The 17383-nt window shown below is 39.0% G+C and overlaps 2 protein-coding genes across 2 annotated transcripts; one reads left to right on the top strand and one right to left on the bottom strand.

The window, feature by feature from the left end:
- Window positions 1–7112: 7112 nt before the first annotated feature.
- LOC146332231 (acyl-coenzyme A thioesterase 6-like) lies at window positions 7113–10637 on the bottom strand. The gene is made up of 3 exons (XM_084745897.1): window positions 9560–10637; window positions 8550–8737; window positions 7113–7721 (listed from the first exon to the last, which is right to left on the bottom strand). The coding sequence occupies exons 1-3, from the start codon at window positions 10083–10085 to the stop codon at window positions 7113–7115; spliced, it is 1323 nt and encodes a 440-aa protein (XP_084602023.1). The 5' UTR covers window positions 10086–10637.
- A 1274-nt stretch (window positions 10638–11911) lies between these two features.
- LOC146332230 (ciliary microtubule inner protein 1-like) lies at window positions 11912–16827 on the top strand. The gene is made up of 4 exons (XM_084745885.1): window positions 11912–12337; window positions 16009–16090; window positions 16219–16305; window positions 16393–16827. Exons 1-4 carry the CDS (start codon window positions 12279–12281, stop codon window positions 16546–16548), a joined length of 384 nt encoding a protein of 127 aa, XP_084602011.1. The 5' UTR covers window positions 11912–12278; the 3' UTR covers window positions 16549–16827.
- The last annotated feature ends 556 nt before the right edge of the window (window positions 16828–17383 follow it).

Below are 17383 nucleotides of genomic sequence, written 5' to 3'. Positions count from 1 at the left end.
TGCACAGCGGCTGCCTGCTGCTTTTACTGCCAGGATATCATTTGTTTACCAGTGATCATTGACGTACATGATGCACTGTGCATGTCCCAGTGTCAGATATGGTATTTTTAACAGCTGAAAACAACACAGTACACGTAATTCTACATAGAATTTCTTATAGAATAAACAGGAAATGAATGATAATATGAAGAATAAAATTGTGTTAATGTAAAGCTTGATATTGTGTGTGTGTGTGTGTGTGTGTGTGTGTGTGTGTGTGTGTGTGTGTGAAGGCGGTTCAGTGCGTTTACAAGCTTTCTGGGACAAAAACACTGATAGAGCAACGCTGACTGAACAACTCTCTTCAAAAGCAACTTGCTCAACAACAACTGATTATCTTATTTTGTGAGCCGTGTGTGTGTGTGTGTGTGTGTGTGTGTGTGTGTGTTTGTGTGTGTGTGTGTTACCGCCTAACCAATACAACCAATACGGTTTTAAATAAAGAGCTGACACACTTAATTTTCCACTTGCGTTTCTTCAACTGTCTTTTCAATGAACACTCTCTAGTTCCTACATTTGTGAAAATTGAAGATCAATGAGAAATTTATGTAAAGATCGTTGAGACAAAACGAAACAATGTGGTGCAAAATGTTGTAGTAAATGACATTTTCCTCTGTCCATAACCATGAACACATGAATGAGTTGGTGACCTGGTTCTGAATGAGATCAGGCGTCGAAGGACGAAATGTTTCTGAGCGATTGCGACATCGTCTTATTTGGGTTACAGTATATCTGTGCTGTATGTGCATAACATGAGCTTACATATTGGAAACTTCCACAGCATGTCAAACATAAGCCAGGGTTTTGTGTTAAACTGGCACAGGAAGATACGCTATCTCCAGTCTTTCCTGCTGGTTGTTGTTTTGTAGGTCTGCAGCCGGTGGGGCTCTGGTGACTGAACAGCACTCATCAACACCAGTTCACATACGATAGATATGTTTCTCAAACTGTGTTCAGTAAAAGTCAGATCAAGTAGATTTTTTTTATAGTTAATGAGACAGAAAACTCTCACGCCCACTCTGTATTTAGTAGCATACCAATTAATTACCCAGACAATTTAAGCCTAATTAGCCAATGTTTGCATGTTAAAATGCAAGACTAAAGATAGCGGACACGATAACCTTTTACCTGCTAAACACCAGGATCATTTTCATTGTTCGCATGTTAGCATGCTGACATTAGCATTTAGCCAAATGCACTACTGTTCATCAGTAAGCCTCCACAGGTCACTAGTGTGGCTGTAGACGCTCAAGCCTGGACACAATGAAAACGTCTGAAGTGCACGTTTTGAAATGCCTTCTCCTATAGCATACATCACCTATGTATCACCTCATCACCTCAAAGCATTTAGGCCTTTAGTGTTATTTAAATTTCAAGAGATTTATTGCCATTTGTACAGGGACATGACAGTAGAGTTACACTGGAATTCTCATTCATTCATTCTCATTCCAACTCATGAGATACATTTTCAACGCTTCTCGGCGTCCATTACAGCTGCACGAGGTTCTCTTTAAAAGCTGAATCAGACGCTGCCAGAAAGCTTCTTAGGTGGTTAATGTTGTAAAAGGCTCACTGTTTGTTTAGGTTTAGGCACAAAAACTACTTGGGTAGTTTTAGGATGAAACCATGTTGCGTGACGTCACTGAGGCGACTTGCAGTAATGAAAATCATGTGACGCAAATCTTTTTAGAAAGTTTTTGTCTTCACGTGGGACACAAACCCCAGTCTTCTGAGTGAAAGACCTGTTTTTGTTTGAGCCGTTCTCCAGACGCAAACTCCCTCCCTCTTTATACTATGTTGAAAGCCTGGTGCTTCTCATACAGCTGCAGACAGATGTACAAAATGTACACACTTATAAAAATACAGTGTTTTTATAAGTGTATGAAATACACACACTGTTTATGAGTATATACACGCTGTATATGCTCATAAACTCAGTATATCCAGTGGGCAATCTATATCATATCTACAGCTAATCTTACTGTATAACGGCGTTTATGGCCAGAAGAAGAAAGAGTTGGAGACCAGTTCTAGCTGTAAAGACCAAAGCCCAGATAACAAAGATGGATATATGACGTAAAGACAGGTAATTAACTGAAAACACAAGTTCATAAAAAAAACTCTTGAAGTAGTACAACACACAGCTACCACGGGATCTGAACTACAGAAAAAAAAAAAACAGGGGCTTCAGAGTTTTGCTCATTTGTGTGTCGCCGCTGCACCCTGGCTACAGAGTCCTAAAAATAAAGTTTTTTGGTTGTTGCAGCATCTCAATGTAGACATTTACACCATGCTGTTTTGGGACTTGAGATGAGATGAGAAAGTCACCGTTCAACAACTCCTGAGACTGAGTGAACCCAATGAGACACAATGAGTTTGATCAATACGATCAGAATCTGACCAGCAGGTCTGTTTGATTCTTAGTAGGCAGTCGGGCTCGACTGACATCTTCACATTGCCTGTTTTGTCCAACCAACACTCCAAAACCCAAAACACACTAAGAAAACCAACAAAGATCCATAATTTGAAAAGGTGAAATCAGCATTTTTTTTTAGACATTCTTGCTTTAAAATGACCTCAATGATTAATTATCAAAAAAAAATCTTATTCCCGTCAATCGATTCACTCTTAAAGTGTTGTGTTGATTTCATTAACTGTACTTTCAGTGCAGTCTGCCACAGCTAAGAGAAATATGTCAGTGTTCAGTATGCAGTGTTGTTGAGGCTACTTTGAAAGATTTGCATATATCAGGGTTTAAAGGGACAGTTCATCAAAACATGAAAATTCATGTCATCACCTACTCCAGTGTTTCCCAACCCTGGTCCTCAAGGCACACTGCCCTGCATGTTTTAAATGTTTCCCTGCTCCAACACACCTGATTCAAATCATCAGGTTGTGATCAGGCTTCTGCAGAGGCTTGATGATGAACTGATCATTTGAATCAGGTGTGTTGGAGCAGGGAAACATTTAAAACATGCAGGGCAGTGTGCCTTGAGGACCAGGGTTGGAAAACACTGATCTACTCAACCTCAAGACGACTGAAGGTCGGGAAAACAGCATTGCAGAATCTCAGCTGAAGTGAATGGTGACCAGTTTTCAAACACACACTGTCATGATCACGCCACACACACCCAGTTCAGACGGTGTGCACACACACGTGAACGTGGCTCCAAGCTAAGGACCTTTAGTGAAGATTCAGACTAAAAACATGGAGTAAATGACGTTTTTCAAGTCAACTCAGCATCTTGGGGCTTTAGGAGACTTGGATTACACCAGATGAGCAGTATGTAAGCATTTTATGTTCAGTTTTAAATTGTTTGGGAAATTCTGCAACGCTGTTTTCCTGTGAAACTCCAGCAGTGTTTTGTGAACTGAAAAATCCAAATTCAGCCTTCAATTGGCACAAGTGAGGGTGAGTAGATAATGACTGAATTTTCATTTTTGGGTGAACTATCCCTTCAATAAACTCTGACACCCTTCGTGTTACTGGAGTGGAGCAGGTACAAAACAGGTGAGTCATTGGGCTGTAGTCCGAACTGCGCAACGCCTGATTCAAACTCTGGAACAAACAGCAGCTGCAGCAGAAGAGGTTAAAGTACCGACGCACTGACGTAAAGACGTGTGCTGATAATAAGACAGGGTCTTCGCGGGGAGACCCTCATTGACGTAAGAGTGGTAACGTAATGCACATGCAATCTGGGGTCAATTGTGGCGATCTAGATACTTGTACAAACATCAAAAAAATCACAGCTCTCACAGTCAGTCAACAAAAAAACACTGTGTAAACTGAATATTCATCAACCACGCCTGAAAGTGTTTAAGAACACTTTAGATGATCTCTAATTTTTTAAGAAATCAATTAAATTTTATAATATAGTCTTTTTAGCAATTGGAACAAATGTTTGGGTCACACTGATCAGGCCAAAACAACGTACAATTTTTACGTACATACTTTTCCAGTTTTATACAAGTAAGATTAGATCAGAACAGATTAGATTAGATTTTGAACATGTTAAAATAAATAACAAATAAAGTTAACAGCAGAAATAAATCATTCGTGTTTGAAAAGGGAGTGGGAAGAAGTGGATACTTGTGGATCAAGTTCTACCCCCTTTTATATGTATATATATTTCATCGATACACTGATCTGAAATGCTTGAGTATTTTCCTCTGGCACAACTAAATCAAATCAACAAATTTAAACATTCACAATACTGTTCTTTGCTAGTTCCCTTCTCTGATCTTCCATCGCACAGGCATTTTGTATGGTATTTATTTCTATTCCTCTGGCTGCTGACTCTTTGTTACACAAGTAACTGAAGCTCTGCATAAGTAAAGAATGTGTGTACTTTGTCCACCTCTAGTGGAGACTGTATGAGTGCAGTTGGAAGCGCCAGGTCTGTCCATCTCTCTCTCCATCACTGGCTCTGCCCCTCACACTGCAGTTTGTTTTGTTTGATTTCATTCTATATGTTAGTTATATGTTGAGTTTTTGTTGTAGTGAATGCATATGATGTTGGTTTCCCAGTAAAACTGTGTATTTTCCTTCCATGAGAGGAGTACTAAAGCCTGACCCCTGACACGCTTACCAACAAGAACTGATGTCTTTGATTAGAGCGCCACCTTGTGTCCAGTCCAGAGATATTTAGTCACCCAATACCCAGTCTGTGTCTGAACTAAGAGATAGTGTATGTTTCCATGGTAGAAATCAGTGAGAGCCACGATAATTGATAATCAGTGTCACTTGTTGTCGACTGGAAACGAAAGAAAACAAGAAAATGTGGCTTCATTGTGGTTTATCAATGATGAGTGAAACCATGTCCATGTTCAAGTCATGTTGGGTTCATCTTAATTACCAGTTGTTTCAAAAGGACTCCTGCACACTGTCTAACTTCATCAGATGAAGGTCTAGTACTGAAACGTCGCAAATAAATGATATATTGCAAGTTAGACAGTGTGTGGGAGTCCTTTTGCAACTTTTTGGTCTTCTCTCTCCAACGCACCTGTCTTGTTTAATAGATGTGTGAAGTGTTTCCTTTGTTTCCAAATCACCAGTTGTTTGCAAGGAGATATGAGTCAAATCAAGTCAAACTTTATTACTTTATTTTTATAGCCCAAAAATCCCCATTCGCCACAGGGGGGGTTTTACAATCTGCACAGTGTACAACATACTGTCTATTCAGGTAAGAACAACTCGCCCCCAAAATAAGTTTTTTTTAACAGGGAAAAATAGGAGAAACCCCAGGAAGAGCCACAGAAGATCCCTGTCTCAGCACAGAAATACATACAATACATGTCATGGAGCAGACCAACAAAACCACTATATATACATTACCGTTATCCTTTCATAACTTCTTTACATTTAATTCTCAAGTTCACTCATATAACACTAGACAGGTTGATCATTTTCATCTTCCTTTTTACAAAACAAAACACGGGCAGTTTTCTCTCAGATATCGTGGTGTGCAGATATGGAATACAAACCTACATGATATTACGAGCTCATCTACTTTAGAGATTTTTAAAAGGAAATTGGCAATGCATTTAATTCATGATGTTCAAATTTGATCTTTTTTTTTTCTTGTTTTTGTAATATAGTGTTTTTTTTGTCTTTTTTTGTATTTTGATGACATCCTCAAATGTCTTGTTTCACCCACAACCCAAAGATATTCAGTGTACTGGCAGAGAGGAGTAAATAAATCCAAAAAATATTCGCATTTAAGATGCTGAAATCAGAGAAATTTGACTTGTCTTCTTTAAAAAAGGTTCAAACCAATTAATCAATTACCAATTCAGTTGGTGATTAATTTAATAATCACTTAATAATTGAGTAATCGATTAATTGTTGCAGCTGTAACTCCAACCATAACATAAACGTAATAATTCAATCTGGACCCCTGTCACATCAGTGGCCCATCACACACACAGACACACAAACGCTTCTACAAGGAGAACATAGATGTGAGAAATTAGCAAAACATTTTTATTAAACAAAAGGAAAATATACACTATTTATATTATGCAGGCTATACTGATTATGAGTTCATCACGTTAGAAAAAGGCTGTATACCTGTTGAATCAATTCATTTATCTTCCTCTTTTTTAAAAACAAACAAACAAAGCCAAATAAAGAACAGGAAGTGGCACATCCAGGATGTGATCGGTGCTTCAGGACAACTATCACATGCTTTTTAATATACCAATAATAAGTCTTTTTATATCCTTTTAAAATTTCACATCATTATCATCATACTAATAGCTACAAGAATTTGCATTGTGCAGTGCTGTGGTGTTGAATATTGATTCAAAGGTGAATATTAATTTATTGTGAGATCTTCAAGTAATTTATATATTATAATAATAACTCATCATTACACCCCAACAGCTCAGTGATCTCCAGTTCTAAATCTGGACTGTACAATTAATCATGACTCACAAGTGAATGATGTGTAGCCTGACGGTTCAGTTCCTTACAGTTTTATGGGCTGCAAGATGTGGTCAGGAAAAAAAAAACATATTTATACAAATATTGGACCATTTTATTTTTTTTTAAAGTTGCTCAGATTTCTCTTAATGCTGATTAAAATACATGTTAAATCCATAATTCTTATTTAAGTTTAACTCAGAAGGGCTATGGAGTTGACATGTCATGGCTCAGACGCATCTGATGACAATATTATACAAGTTGGTCGAAAATAAGAAAGCTTGGGGTCCTTGGGGTATAGCTAACCCTTTTATGCCTTATTAAATAATGTTTTTGTAAAAAATTGATGGTGTTGATGGAAATCTGGGACTCAACTTTAAATGGCCCACATTTTCAAGATTTTAAAACAAAGATGATTTTAATAGTATATTTTTCACATATATGATCAGTATTTTTTGTTAGTTTTAGATCTTTAAGACTTTAAACACATTTTTAATCGTTTGAAGTTGTGAATTCTGTGCTATCTGGAATGACCAAGTTTAGAAATAAAAAATTAAAGCAAACCAAAACATTTTGTGAAATTAAGAGTTAAGAATTTTCAGTTTTTATTTATTTATTTATTTATTGGGGGGGCGTCATCATCATGTATCTATAACTTGGCTTTAATCTTTGTAGCATCACAACTCAGCTGAGTTCTTAAGAACACCTGGATCTTCTGCCACAGGTGGACTTCAGCTGCTGCGTGGGACCTGGGCTCACCCCCCCACATGGCTCGCATGCATGCATACCTATGAAAGCTAGAAGGGCAGAAGGGTCCATAAGGTGGGTCCAGGAAATGTCCTGCTCCAGGGTACAATACAGTCTCAAAGTTGTCTTTCCCGTGACGCTTCAGTCTCTCCACCATCTGCTCCATGAAAGCTTTGCTGTCCCAGTTGAGGTCGTCCTCTGAAGCCACAAAGAGAAAACGTCCCTTGGCCTTTTCAATGGGGACCAGACTGTCCTTGTTCTCCTCCGCCAGGGGATTATTAGCAACATACTTGGTGATGACGGCCCCTGACTCAGTGGGAATCACCTTGCTCATGTCTAACGTTAATGGTGGGAGGATTTGGTGATTTTTGTAGTATAGAGGAACGGCCACATTGGCGTTGCAGCCATTGATCCACACTACAGCCTCGACACCTGGCACAAAAGCAGCAAGCGACAGCCCAATGTCTGCTGCCTTTGATCGGGACACTACACCGATTCCTTTGCTGCCCACCTGTGAAGAAAAACATGTGAATTAGCAGTATTAAACCTGTATACACAGAGACTTTAAGAACTTTGATAAACCTCATGATGCCCCAACAAACGTTTTGGCATGTGGACTTCATATTGTTTGTGTTGTCTGCTCTGGTTGGTTTATTTTGTACATTTTATGAGAAGTGTCAGGATAGTGTGGTGGAAAATCTGAAAATGAAAACAGGCACGAAGACCAAGATTGTCTTTGTGGTGTTTTAATGGAGCTTTGCAAAGGATCAGTACACAGTCACACAGAGTGTAAAAGGAACTGACAAAGAATCACAAGTGTACCTCTGTCTTATGGAATAAGGAAAACAAAGAAGGGTTGAGTCAGGATGATTATGAAGTGCTTATCAAAAGGGTCAGGATGTGCTCGTGATATCAGGTGTTGTTCTTCCGAAGAAGCAGCTGCGTGTTCAAGGACAACTAACCAATTGGTGTCTGACAAATCATGAGAACTGAGAACTGACTATAAGGAATAGAATATAGTTCAGCATATATTTTACCACTACAATAGTTAATTTATGCAGCTTAACACCTGTTACACTGGCTGTGGTGTCCATTGACTTTCTGATTGGTTTATTGCATGTTCGGTCTAAACACACCCATGAATTAATCAAGGCTGCTACATGTATCCCAGTGTGCGCTACTGGTGACCCTGTTCACAGCAGGACATTGTGTAGCTTCCACGCTGGTACTCCTCTTTCCTTCATCACTACATAGGTTATTCTTTACTTGAAAGATCTAATGATATAAATTCTGAGCTAAAGAAATAAATACTTTTAAAAGAGTCTGTCAGACAACTCACCTTAGGATGTTGTTTTAAGAAATCAGCTGCTTCTTCAAAAAAGTCAAGATGCAGCTTCTTCATGTTGCTGAACCTCTCACTGAACACACTAACTGCCAGAACCACAAACCCTCTGTTGGCCAGCACACTGGCTCTTAACTCATATCGGAAGGAGGATATATCCAGCACAGCAGGGAACGGACCTTCTCCTGGACCACAAGACAGGACAACAGATGAATAATTATGATGTGTGGGCAATTTGGAGAGGTGACAGAACATGCACAGAACAGCCGCTGGCTTAAACCAGGCCCGACTTGCATTTCCATCCAAACTTTTAATGCAGCACCTTCTCCTGAGTCGCACCCGAGATGTTGCGGGTTGCGGTGATGTCTCGCTGACTGCAGCCAACCATTGAGGATCCCTATTTCTCCTTATAAAAATATCTAGTGTTGTGAGCCACAAATCCCGTGTGCAGGAGAGCAGAGAGAAAGGTGTTTATAGGATTCTCTGTGTGTTCAGTACTTTTGTAGCTTCTAACTGACTCACTGTGGCTTTAAGTTTAATTTCTCTCCTGCATTGCTGTTTGTACTTTCAGGTATCTGCTCTATTTTGCTGTTTCGTGGATGAGACTCATGTGAAGTTACTGCTGATGAAAACGCAACATTTCCCAGTAGTGCTGTTTCGTAATAAAAATATTTAAATGACAAAGTAATTAAAATAAACAAGAATTTATTGGAAATGAAGTGTTTATACACTGTTTTACAGCCGCTGAACTTGAGCTAAGCTCGTCCTGCTGTGCTGGGCTGACATGTTGTGTGAAACCGAGTCAAGCCAAGCCAGCACATGGAAAAAAAAGTAATAATGTTGCCTGACCAAAAGACAACACAATACAGCATCTTAAAGCTTACTGGACCTTTCAAGTGATATAGAGGCCATGAAGTGATAACACATTACAAAAAAAATCAAGATTACAAGATATTATTAGGCTGTAAATAAAATATGATGAAGATAGAAAGCAGAAAGCCACTAACCTGGGGGAGTAAACAGGACTCCCTGAATATTCCCCTTGTTGATGGGCAGCCGGCTGACCCCGTCTCCAATCAGAAGCCTCTCATTGGTGGCCTCTGCCAGCATCCTGCTCTCCCTCTCCTCCTCGTGCACTGAGAACTTCACCACATGGGGGTCTAGAGAGATTTTCGTCAACTTCTTGTGCAAGATGTCTGCCTTCATCGACCACAGCAGACCCATAGGTTCAAGCCCGACGTAGCTCCCGCTGAGGGAGGGGTCTCTCTCCAGGTCGATCTCCCCGCTCCGGTCAGCTTTGTAGGTTGCTGTGGAGCTGAACTCCACTCCTTTATCGTCAGTCGATCTGGCTCTTATGGTGACCACCTGTCTCGGCCTCAGCCCGGACACCTTCACCTGAACAGGGTCATCATACAAGCATCTGGTCCTCGGCAGCAGCCTCAGTCTGACTTGGGAGGACATCTCTTTTGAAAAGTAAAAAAAAAACAAAACAAGGAAATAAGCAAGTAAGTAAGTCTGGACTTTGTAACACATTAAACTAGTTAAAAGTGTATGAGAAAAGAGGCTATTTTCTTCATACCATTAAGTGTAGTTTTTGGCACACCTGATTCAACTCTCCAGATCGTACCTGTTAGTCTGTTTAGAGGACTGGATGTGTCCGTTCTCATCTCTTTCTCCTGCTGACTAACATCACTTTGGTTGCCTTGTTATATTTGTTTGATTTGTTTTTCCACCTCCCACTCAGCTACATTACACATTCACCTCACCCAAGCATTCATTACACCACTGATAATACTGATTTACAGCTGTAACCTTAATTTTGTATCTGGTTAAATATTGGTTAAATTCATTTTTACTTTAACCAGAATTACCTGTGTGGTCTCCTTTGCTTTGTCTGAACTTTGAGCTCATTCATGACAATTGATACATCGATTAATTGTTTTGAGTAATTTATTAATTTTTTAAAAAAAGGCCAGCAACCTAACCTGGCAACCACAACACTTTTGAGTTGTGGGCAAAACAAGTTATTTGAGGATGTCGTCTTGTGCTCCGATCAACATTTTTCACCATTTTCTGACATATGAGCTAAACAACTAATCAATTAATGGAGAAACTAATCAACCACTTAATTGATGATGAATATAATCGTTAGTTCTAATCTTTTATTGAAAGCCTTTTAATGGTTTCTTGTATATCCTGGCTCAGTGGTTTGGTTGTGAAGGACAAGAATAGTCTCATAAAAATTGTTTAAGTCATCTACTACATCTGCTATCAAGCTGCTAAATGCTGACTGTAGTAACTGAGCCAGTCCCTGTAACACTTGGGTAGACTGGAAAAGTTCACCTGCTGCTCTTGTCCTTGAACCATACATGACTGACATGTCGATTGTTGGCGGATAAAGTATGCAAGAGATGACTAAACCTCACATAGTTAAGTATTTTTCCCGGGGTGATCGCTTTCCTCATTTTTTTTTTAAAGTAAACTTAACGTGTTAGAATTTACCGTGTACAAACACGAGAGAAATGTTAGAAACACCAAGTTTATTCACGTGAGCTGCCAAATAATTATGGGAAATTATTTATGTGGATTTCTTGTTTTTGCAGTTACAGATCATGTATTTTTGGAGAATAAAAGTTTTAAGTGCCGGGGTTTTCCTTGGAAGTACGCAGTTATATATTACAGCAAAACGATGCTTGACCTGGACTAGTTTTGTATATTCTGTCGTCTTTCATGAAAAACTGACATTGTTTGAACTGTGTTTGCTGTGGCAACTTAACATTATCAAACTTATAGAAACTGTTTAGATCAGAAGATTTTGTTTGGATCAGAAGATTTTGAAGTCCCTTTTTTCCATCACAGATAAAACTGATCTCGTGGGTTTTGTCCTGGTTTTTCAAAACAAAATTTCAGATGGTATCATTCTGATCCAGACACCACAAGATCAGGATTACTGAATCTAGATGTGCAGTCTTTGGATAGGCCTCCCTCTGTTGATCAAAGTGACATTTCATTAACACAGAATGCTGAGAAATGCAAATCAGGTGGCATATTATTATTAAGAGATTCAACAAAACTTTATTACACTTACCTGCATTGGCACATTAGGCCAGACTGGTTTGGCATGGGTGGCCTATAAATAAAAGATATTTAACATGTTTTACGTGTCTCTACATTCACCTCAAATCCATGCTGAATGCTTGTTTCCACTGGGATCCGAATTATCCTGAACTTTAGCATCAAAATGATCCTAATCTGCACCTTTGGGTGTTTTGAAATGCCCAAAGCCAACATTTGATCTGGATTCTGGGTGGGGTTAGATCACTAAATCCATATCCCAGTTTTTAGGATCAGGATCACGTTTTTGAAAAATCCAATTTTGAGATTTAGTCCAATCAGGATTATTCTGATCTAGATTAAAGGTTTTGAAATACTGGCGGGACTGTTAGTGATTATTGTATCAAATTTCATGGTCAGTCATGTTAAAGTTTTTTTTTAGATAATTCAGTCTGGACTGAAAACACCAGCATGTCTCCACTCCACTGACCCTCCTGTGGTTCAATCCCATCGTCACCATGGTTACACACACACAGCACTGAGGGAAGATATATGTGTCAGGGAACTCCGTCTCCATGACGACAGTAAACAGATTTGTCAGTGTGACTTACACACAGGTGAAACATTAGCCGGACGGAGAGAAAGCAGCCTCACGCACACAGGACAGGACAGATGGCGAATTCACAGCGAACATCTGAACCCATCAACTTTGTGCATCAAGATGAAATCTGGTAAATCTGCGACTTTTTTCAGTGCTCTCTGTCATTTGTGTTTTATTTCAAAGACTCTTAATGATCAGGGCTCAGCATTTGGAAAGATGTTCTCACTTAGTATTAGTGTGACGATTATTATCATGAGGATGTTTAAAATTACTTAAAGCAAGATTCTGGTTTTAAGATATAACTAAAAGATGTGCAAGACATCCTTAGTGAGTGAAAGCTCTCCGGCATGCTTGTTGTTAAAACTATTACTGATAGTACTGTTGTGCAACAGAGTATTGAGATTTAAGTCAAAATGTTGAGAATGACGCTGAATAACATTTCGACTTTATTCTCAGAGTGGTAGCTTCAACTGTTTTATCAACATTTTGACTTTGTTTTTTCTCAAAATGCAAAAAAGAACTTTTCTCCTCTGATTGTTCTTTCTTGTGCCAAAAGTCTGACTGTTATTGACATTTCAGTTTTATTCTCAACTTTATTTATTCTCAAAATGCATTATTTCTTTATGCCAAAGTTCTGAATACATTCTTGAAACTTAACATTTCAACATTATTCTTGATGTTTTTCTACTTTATTCTCAATGTTTCTCACTGTTCTCATAGTTTTTTGCTCATGCTTGGCTTTAATACTCTTCTGTAATTGTTGTTATCATCATAATTATTCTCACCCCGTCTTCTTCATCCTCTCTCGAGTTGATCCTCTTCTTCTTAATCATCATGTGAAGCTTGTCTCCTGGGTATGAAATGTGTTATATCATTGGTTCCCAACCCGGGGTTTGGGACCCCCTTAGGGGGTCACCAGAAATCACAGGGTTCCCCCAAGACTTTGTCTGTTCTGTGGTCCTCAAAATCAGATTTGCACATGTCATTAAAGTCACAGTTTCAGGTTTCGTGCACCTTTTCCAGAGTCAAACACTTTTTAAGCATTTTCAAGGTGCATTTTCCAGCTTTTCCAGCACCTTACAGCTGTGGCAAATCACAAATTTATATACAAATGATCATTTCAACTCTTAATCACATGATCAACAGATGTTATTTTGCTGTTATCAACCAAAATTATGTTTTGTGACAGAAAGTAGTCAAAATGTGTCACCTGTCTGACTTGGCTTCCTATTATGGTTCGGCATTTTGTGCATTTTCCTTAGTTGAAAATTGCTAAGAATTGATTAATTGATGAATCATTGATAAATAATAAGGTATAAAACATTTTTTTCCTCTTTTTTCTGATTTTCTTTTTTGTTTGTTTTTTCTCTTTTTCTTGCTTAAAAGTTTAATTTTAAGTTTCTTCATCCTATGAAAGGCTCCACCAGACAAAAATAATGTCAAATGAGGCACAGTTAATGTCATTTATAGACTAATTATCAATTCATAAATGTTTATTCATTTAAATTCTTACTGACAATTAATAATGATTAATCATTAACTTCCTCCAAAAGGTTAACTATCTAATTTAGTCAGGCAGCAATTTATTATGAAAGTAATGTGATTACAGTTTCAAGCACTTAATCCAAGCACTTTTCAAACCTTGAAAACATTAAAAATGTAAGTGTTTTCAAGCCCCCAAGCCTGAACAGAAGTCTCTGTTCAGGCTTGGGGGCTCAGCTTTCCTTAGATACAAGTAGGGGAGGGGGCTCCAAGGAAAAATGTAAATATGTAAGAAAAGTTTATTGTTTTAACGAAATAAGTTGATTTTGAGTAACAGTGAAGTTTAGAGATAAAGTGATATGCTACAATAAGAAAGTTTCTTGTAAAAACTGAATTGTTAGGTGTAGTACTAATATGACACATGTATAAGTACAAGATAATAGATAGATTTTTATAAAGCTATGACACATTAAAATGATTAAACACGACTAGAACTATGATATTTATTTAGTTGAGTTGCTTTGCTTACATTCTTTTGTGGATATACTTGTTTTTTTCTGCTAAAAGCTACAGAAAGTAGATCCTGGATACTTACAAATCACTGGGACTTTAATTTATGAAAGATACAGAGGGCTACTGTCATATTTTTCACCAATTTTTGACATCCTTAGTACTGTGTGAGCGGGGCTGAGACAAGTGCAAGCCTTTTGCTGTGTATGTGACTGGACACCTGTGATTAGGACAAGGACACGATGGCAAAATTTGTGAGCTGCACAGTGTGAGCGACTAACCGGGACGATAAGGCAGCTTCAAAAGAAGAATGAAACACTACAGCCAATTTGTGAGATTGAGCAATTCATTGACTCTGTGGCAGCTACTATACAAGGTTCTGATGAAGGACTATTACATATGGAAATACTGCAAATATGGAGCATACCATTGCTGACTTGGCTGGCACAATCCCATGGAAATGTCCTGACAACAGACTGGTCAAACTGGTCTAATGACCCTTCCTATTGGCGCAGGACTGTTGCTCGACCAAAAGCATCAACTCCAGCCAGGACTTAGGCTGATGTTTATAGACGCAAAGGCAAATCCAGCAGGAAATCAGTCAAGAGAGCCCCAACGCTCACCTCTCCACTTGAACTCTCTCTGCAAAAACAGGTATGATGCACTGGCTCCAAATGAAATGTATGATGATACTAACTATGCTCTGATTGGGGACTTGATAACCAAGCACATAAAAATGACAAAGACTGAAAATCTAACAGTGTCTGGCATGTCTGTCAGGGAGCTAACAGAGCTGTTGCCAGTGATCCTCTCTACACACCCAAGTGACATTAGAATCATTATCCATGCTGGGCTTTTTGAAATTCTATGAAGGAAAACTGGCTCTGAGATCCTGCAAAAAGACTTTTCCCTGCTTCTGGAGAAACTGAGCGATTGTCAGTCACAAAATGTGTTCATTTCTGGCCCCATTCCAACCCTGGGGAAAGGAACAGAGTCTTTTACCTGACTCATTGCCCTGAATACATGGCTGACATTGGCGTGCCTCACTCATGGGATAATGTTTATTGACACTTTTAACATCTTTTGGAATTGTAAGGACCGCTTTCAGTGTGATGGGATTCATCCAAACATCACTGGATCCAGACTACTCTGGGCCAACCTACGTCATGCTCTTGGAATGCCAAACCAAAACAAGAATGGACAGATAAGAGCCAAGGACAAGGAAGGCAGACAGCCTGCACCTGACCCTTTGCTCCACATCACCCAAGGCATTCAGAGGATGTTCCTGTCCCTGTCGGGGATCCAACAACCCTCCTCCTGACCTCCACCACAACCATCCAACACACAATAAGGGACATATTTTAGATCTAATTATTTTCAAAGGTCTCAACATTTCTGAGGTTGTAGTGACTGATGTTGTCTTTTTTTGATCATTGCTGTGTTTTCTTTAAAATAGCCATCTCTGCTGACACCATTAAAATCACAACGGAGGTGACTGGAAAACGCTATATCAACAAAAACACCCAAGATTTAACAATCACACAAGCTCTGCCCTTAGTCTCTGTCAATGATCTGGTTCATAGTTTCAGCTCTAAAGCTATGAATATTATGGACACCTCTGCTCCCATGAAGGTCAAAGTTGTCTCTGGTAAGAAAAAAAGCACCGTGGAGGAATGCCACACCGATACAAGCTCAAAAAAGAGAATATAGAAAAACAGAACGCAGGTGGCGAAAAACTAAACTTACATTTTGTGTGTGTGTGTGTGTGTGTGTGTGTGTGTGTGTGTGTGTGTGTGTGTGTGTGTGTAGGAAAGCACATGTAAAAGCTGAGAGGACTTCAGCTGTGGTCTGGCCCAACAAGTGGGGATTCCTGACTGAGGTGTACAAGGAGGTATACCTGCAACCACACTGCCCTCTAGTGTTGAAAATGTACCACAGCAAGTGCTTTTGATGGACAAAACACTAATCATACATAACAGCAAAGCAAGTACACAACTGTCTCTGTTAAATGTATTTCAGTACGAGAGGGAGAGTGTGAACAGGAAAGAAAAGCTTCCACATCAACAGCCAGCACAACCTCCAACCCCTCCAGAAAAATACATCCACGTATGTTATCTATCTATCTATCTATCTATCTATCTATCTATCTATCTATCTATCTATTAAAAACTCTCTAATGCATCTTATCTCTAGGTTAATCCCTCTCCTCCAGTTCCTCGGACCAGTCAGGCCCTGATCGGTTGGCGTTCAGGTCACTCACATCTTCAGCTGGAAAAGTATGGCACCGTGCATCATGGGAGGTGTAGTTTTCTGAAGGACCTGGGCTGGCCCCTCAACTCTTGCAGCTAACTGGAAGCCGAGAGGGTTGAAGAGGAGGGTCCATGACTGCGAAGTGAGCCATGAAGATGTGTTCTTAAATAAAGACATAACTGAAGTCAACCACAAGATTATGTAAAGAAGTTCAGTGTGTGTCTTAAGATTCTACATGTGGAAGGAATATACTGAAAATCTTTTTCAGCATGTTCTTCTGTAACTGAAAGGTTGAAGGCAGCTCCCTCTATAGTCTTTACAAATACACAGAGCCATGTTTGTTCTTTGATCGGTCCCTCATCGTTCCAGTAACATCCAGTAGCTGTTAATCGCTTCCTGAGCTTAGACCCACTGCTTTGATTGTAGTTTAACAGGCACATCATTAGATTACAAGGGATATTATCATACATTTTAAAGCTACGACAAGCAACTTTTATATTTTGTTGATTATGGAGGCTCCTGCTCCTACTGCATGAAGAGTAACTATATAGTCCACTTGCAGATGGTCTGAATGTTTGCTTATATAGGTCGTATAGAGCTGTGTTTCTCAAACTTTTTTTTCTGGGGACCCACTTTTTACAAATGACAAACCATCATGACCCAATTTAAGCCCTAACAATAAATCTTGGGAAAAGTTAATTTGTGCATGAATAAACATTAACATTAACATTTCTGCACCACCTTGTATTATCTTGATGCATTTTATCAAAATCATACACTTTAAAATGCTTCTGAAATGAGAAACACATTCATTTAGGATGAGTTAACAGACCATCTTGCTATATTTATTTCCTCTCATCAGGAATCAAAATATAAGACATTTTAGCCTGCTTCATAAATAAGACAAAATCAGTGCATTTGGCAGGATTATCAG

Source organism: Lutjanus erythropterus, chromosome 2 (assembly GCF_056507025.1).
Source record: "Lutjanus erythropterus isolate fLutEry1 chromosome 2, fLutEry1.hap2, whole genome shotgun sequence".
NCBI lineage: Eukaryota > Metazoa > Chordata > Actinopteri > Lutjaniformes > Lutjanidae > Lutjanus > Lutjanus erythropterus.
The sequence above is the reverse complement of the archived record's forward strand: the minus strand, read 5'-3'. Positions and strand labels throughout refer to the sequence as shown.

Coding starts and splice junctions, on each gene's coding strand:
- LOC146332231 (XM_084745897.1), bottom strand. CDS start 10,085: ATGTGTTACAAAGTCCAGACTTACTTACTTGCTTATTTCCTTGTTTTG. Junction 8,738..9,559: donor AGTCCTGTTTACTCCCCCAG/GTTAGTGGCTTT, acceptor CTTGTGGTCCAG/GAGAAGGTCCGTTCCCTGCT. Junction 7,722..8,549: donor TCTTAAAACAACATCCTAAG/GTGAGTTGTCTG, acceptor TTTTCTTCACAG/GTGGGCAGCAAAGGAATCGG.
- LOC146332230 (XM_084745885.1), top strand. CDS start 12,279: ATGGCGAATTCACAGCGAACATCTGAACCCATCAACTTTGTGCATCAA. Junction 12,338..16,008: donor GTGCATCAAGATGAAATCTG/GTAAATCTGCGA, acceptor GTGTGTGTGTAG/GAAAGCACATGTAAAAGCTG. Junction 16,091..16,218: donor TGACTGAGGTGTACAAGGAG/GTATACCTGCAA, acceptor AATGTATTTCAG/TACGAGAGGGAGAGTGTGAA.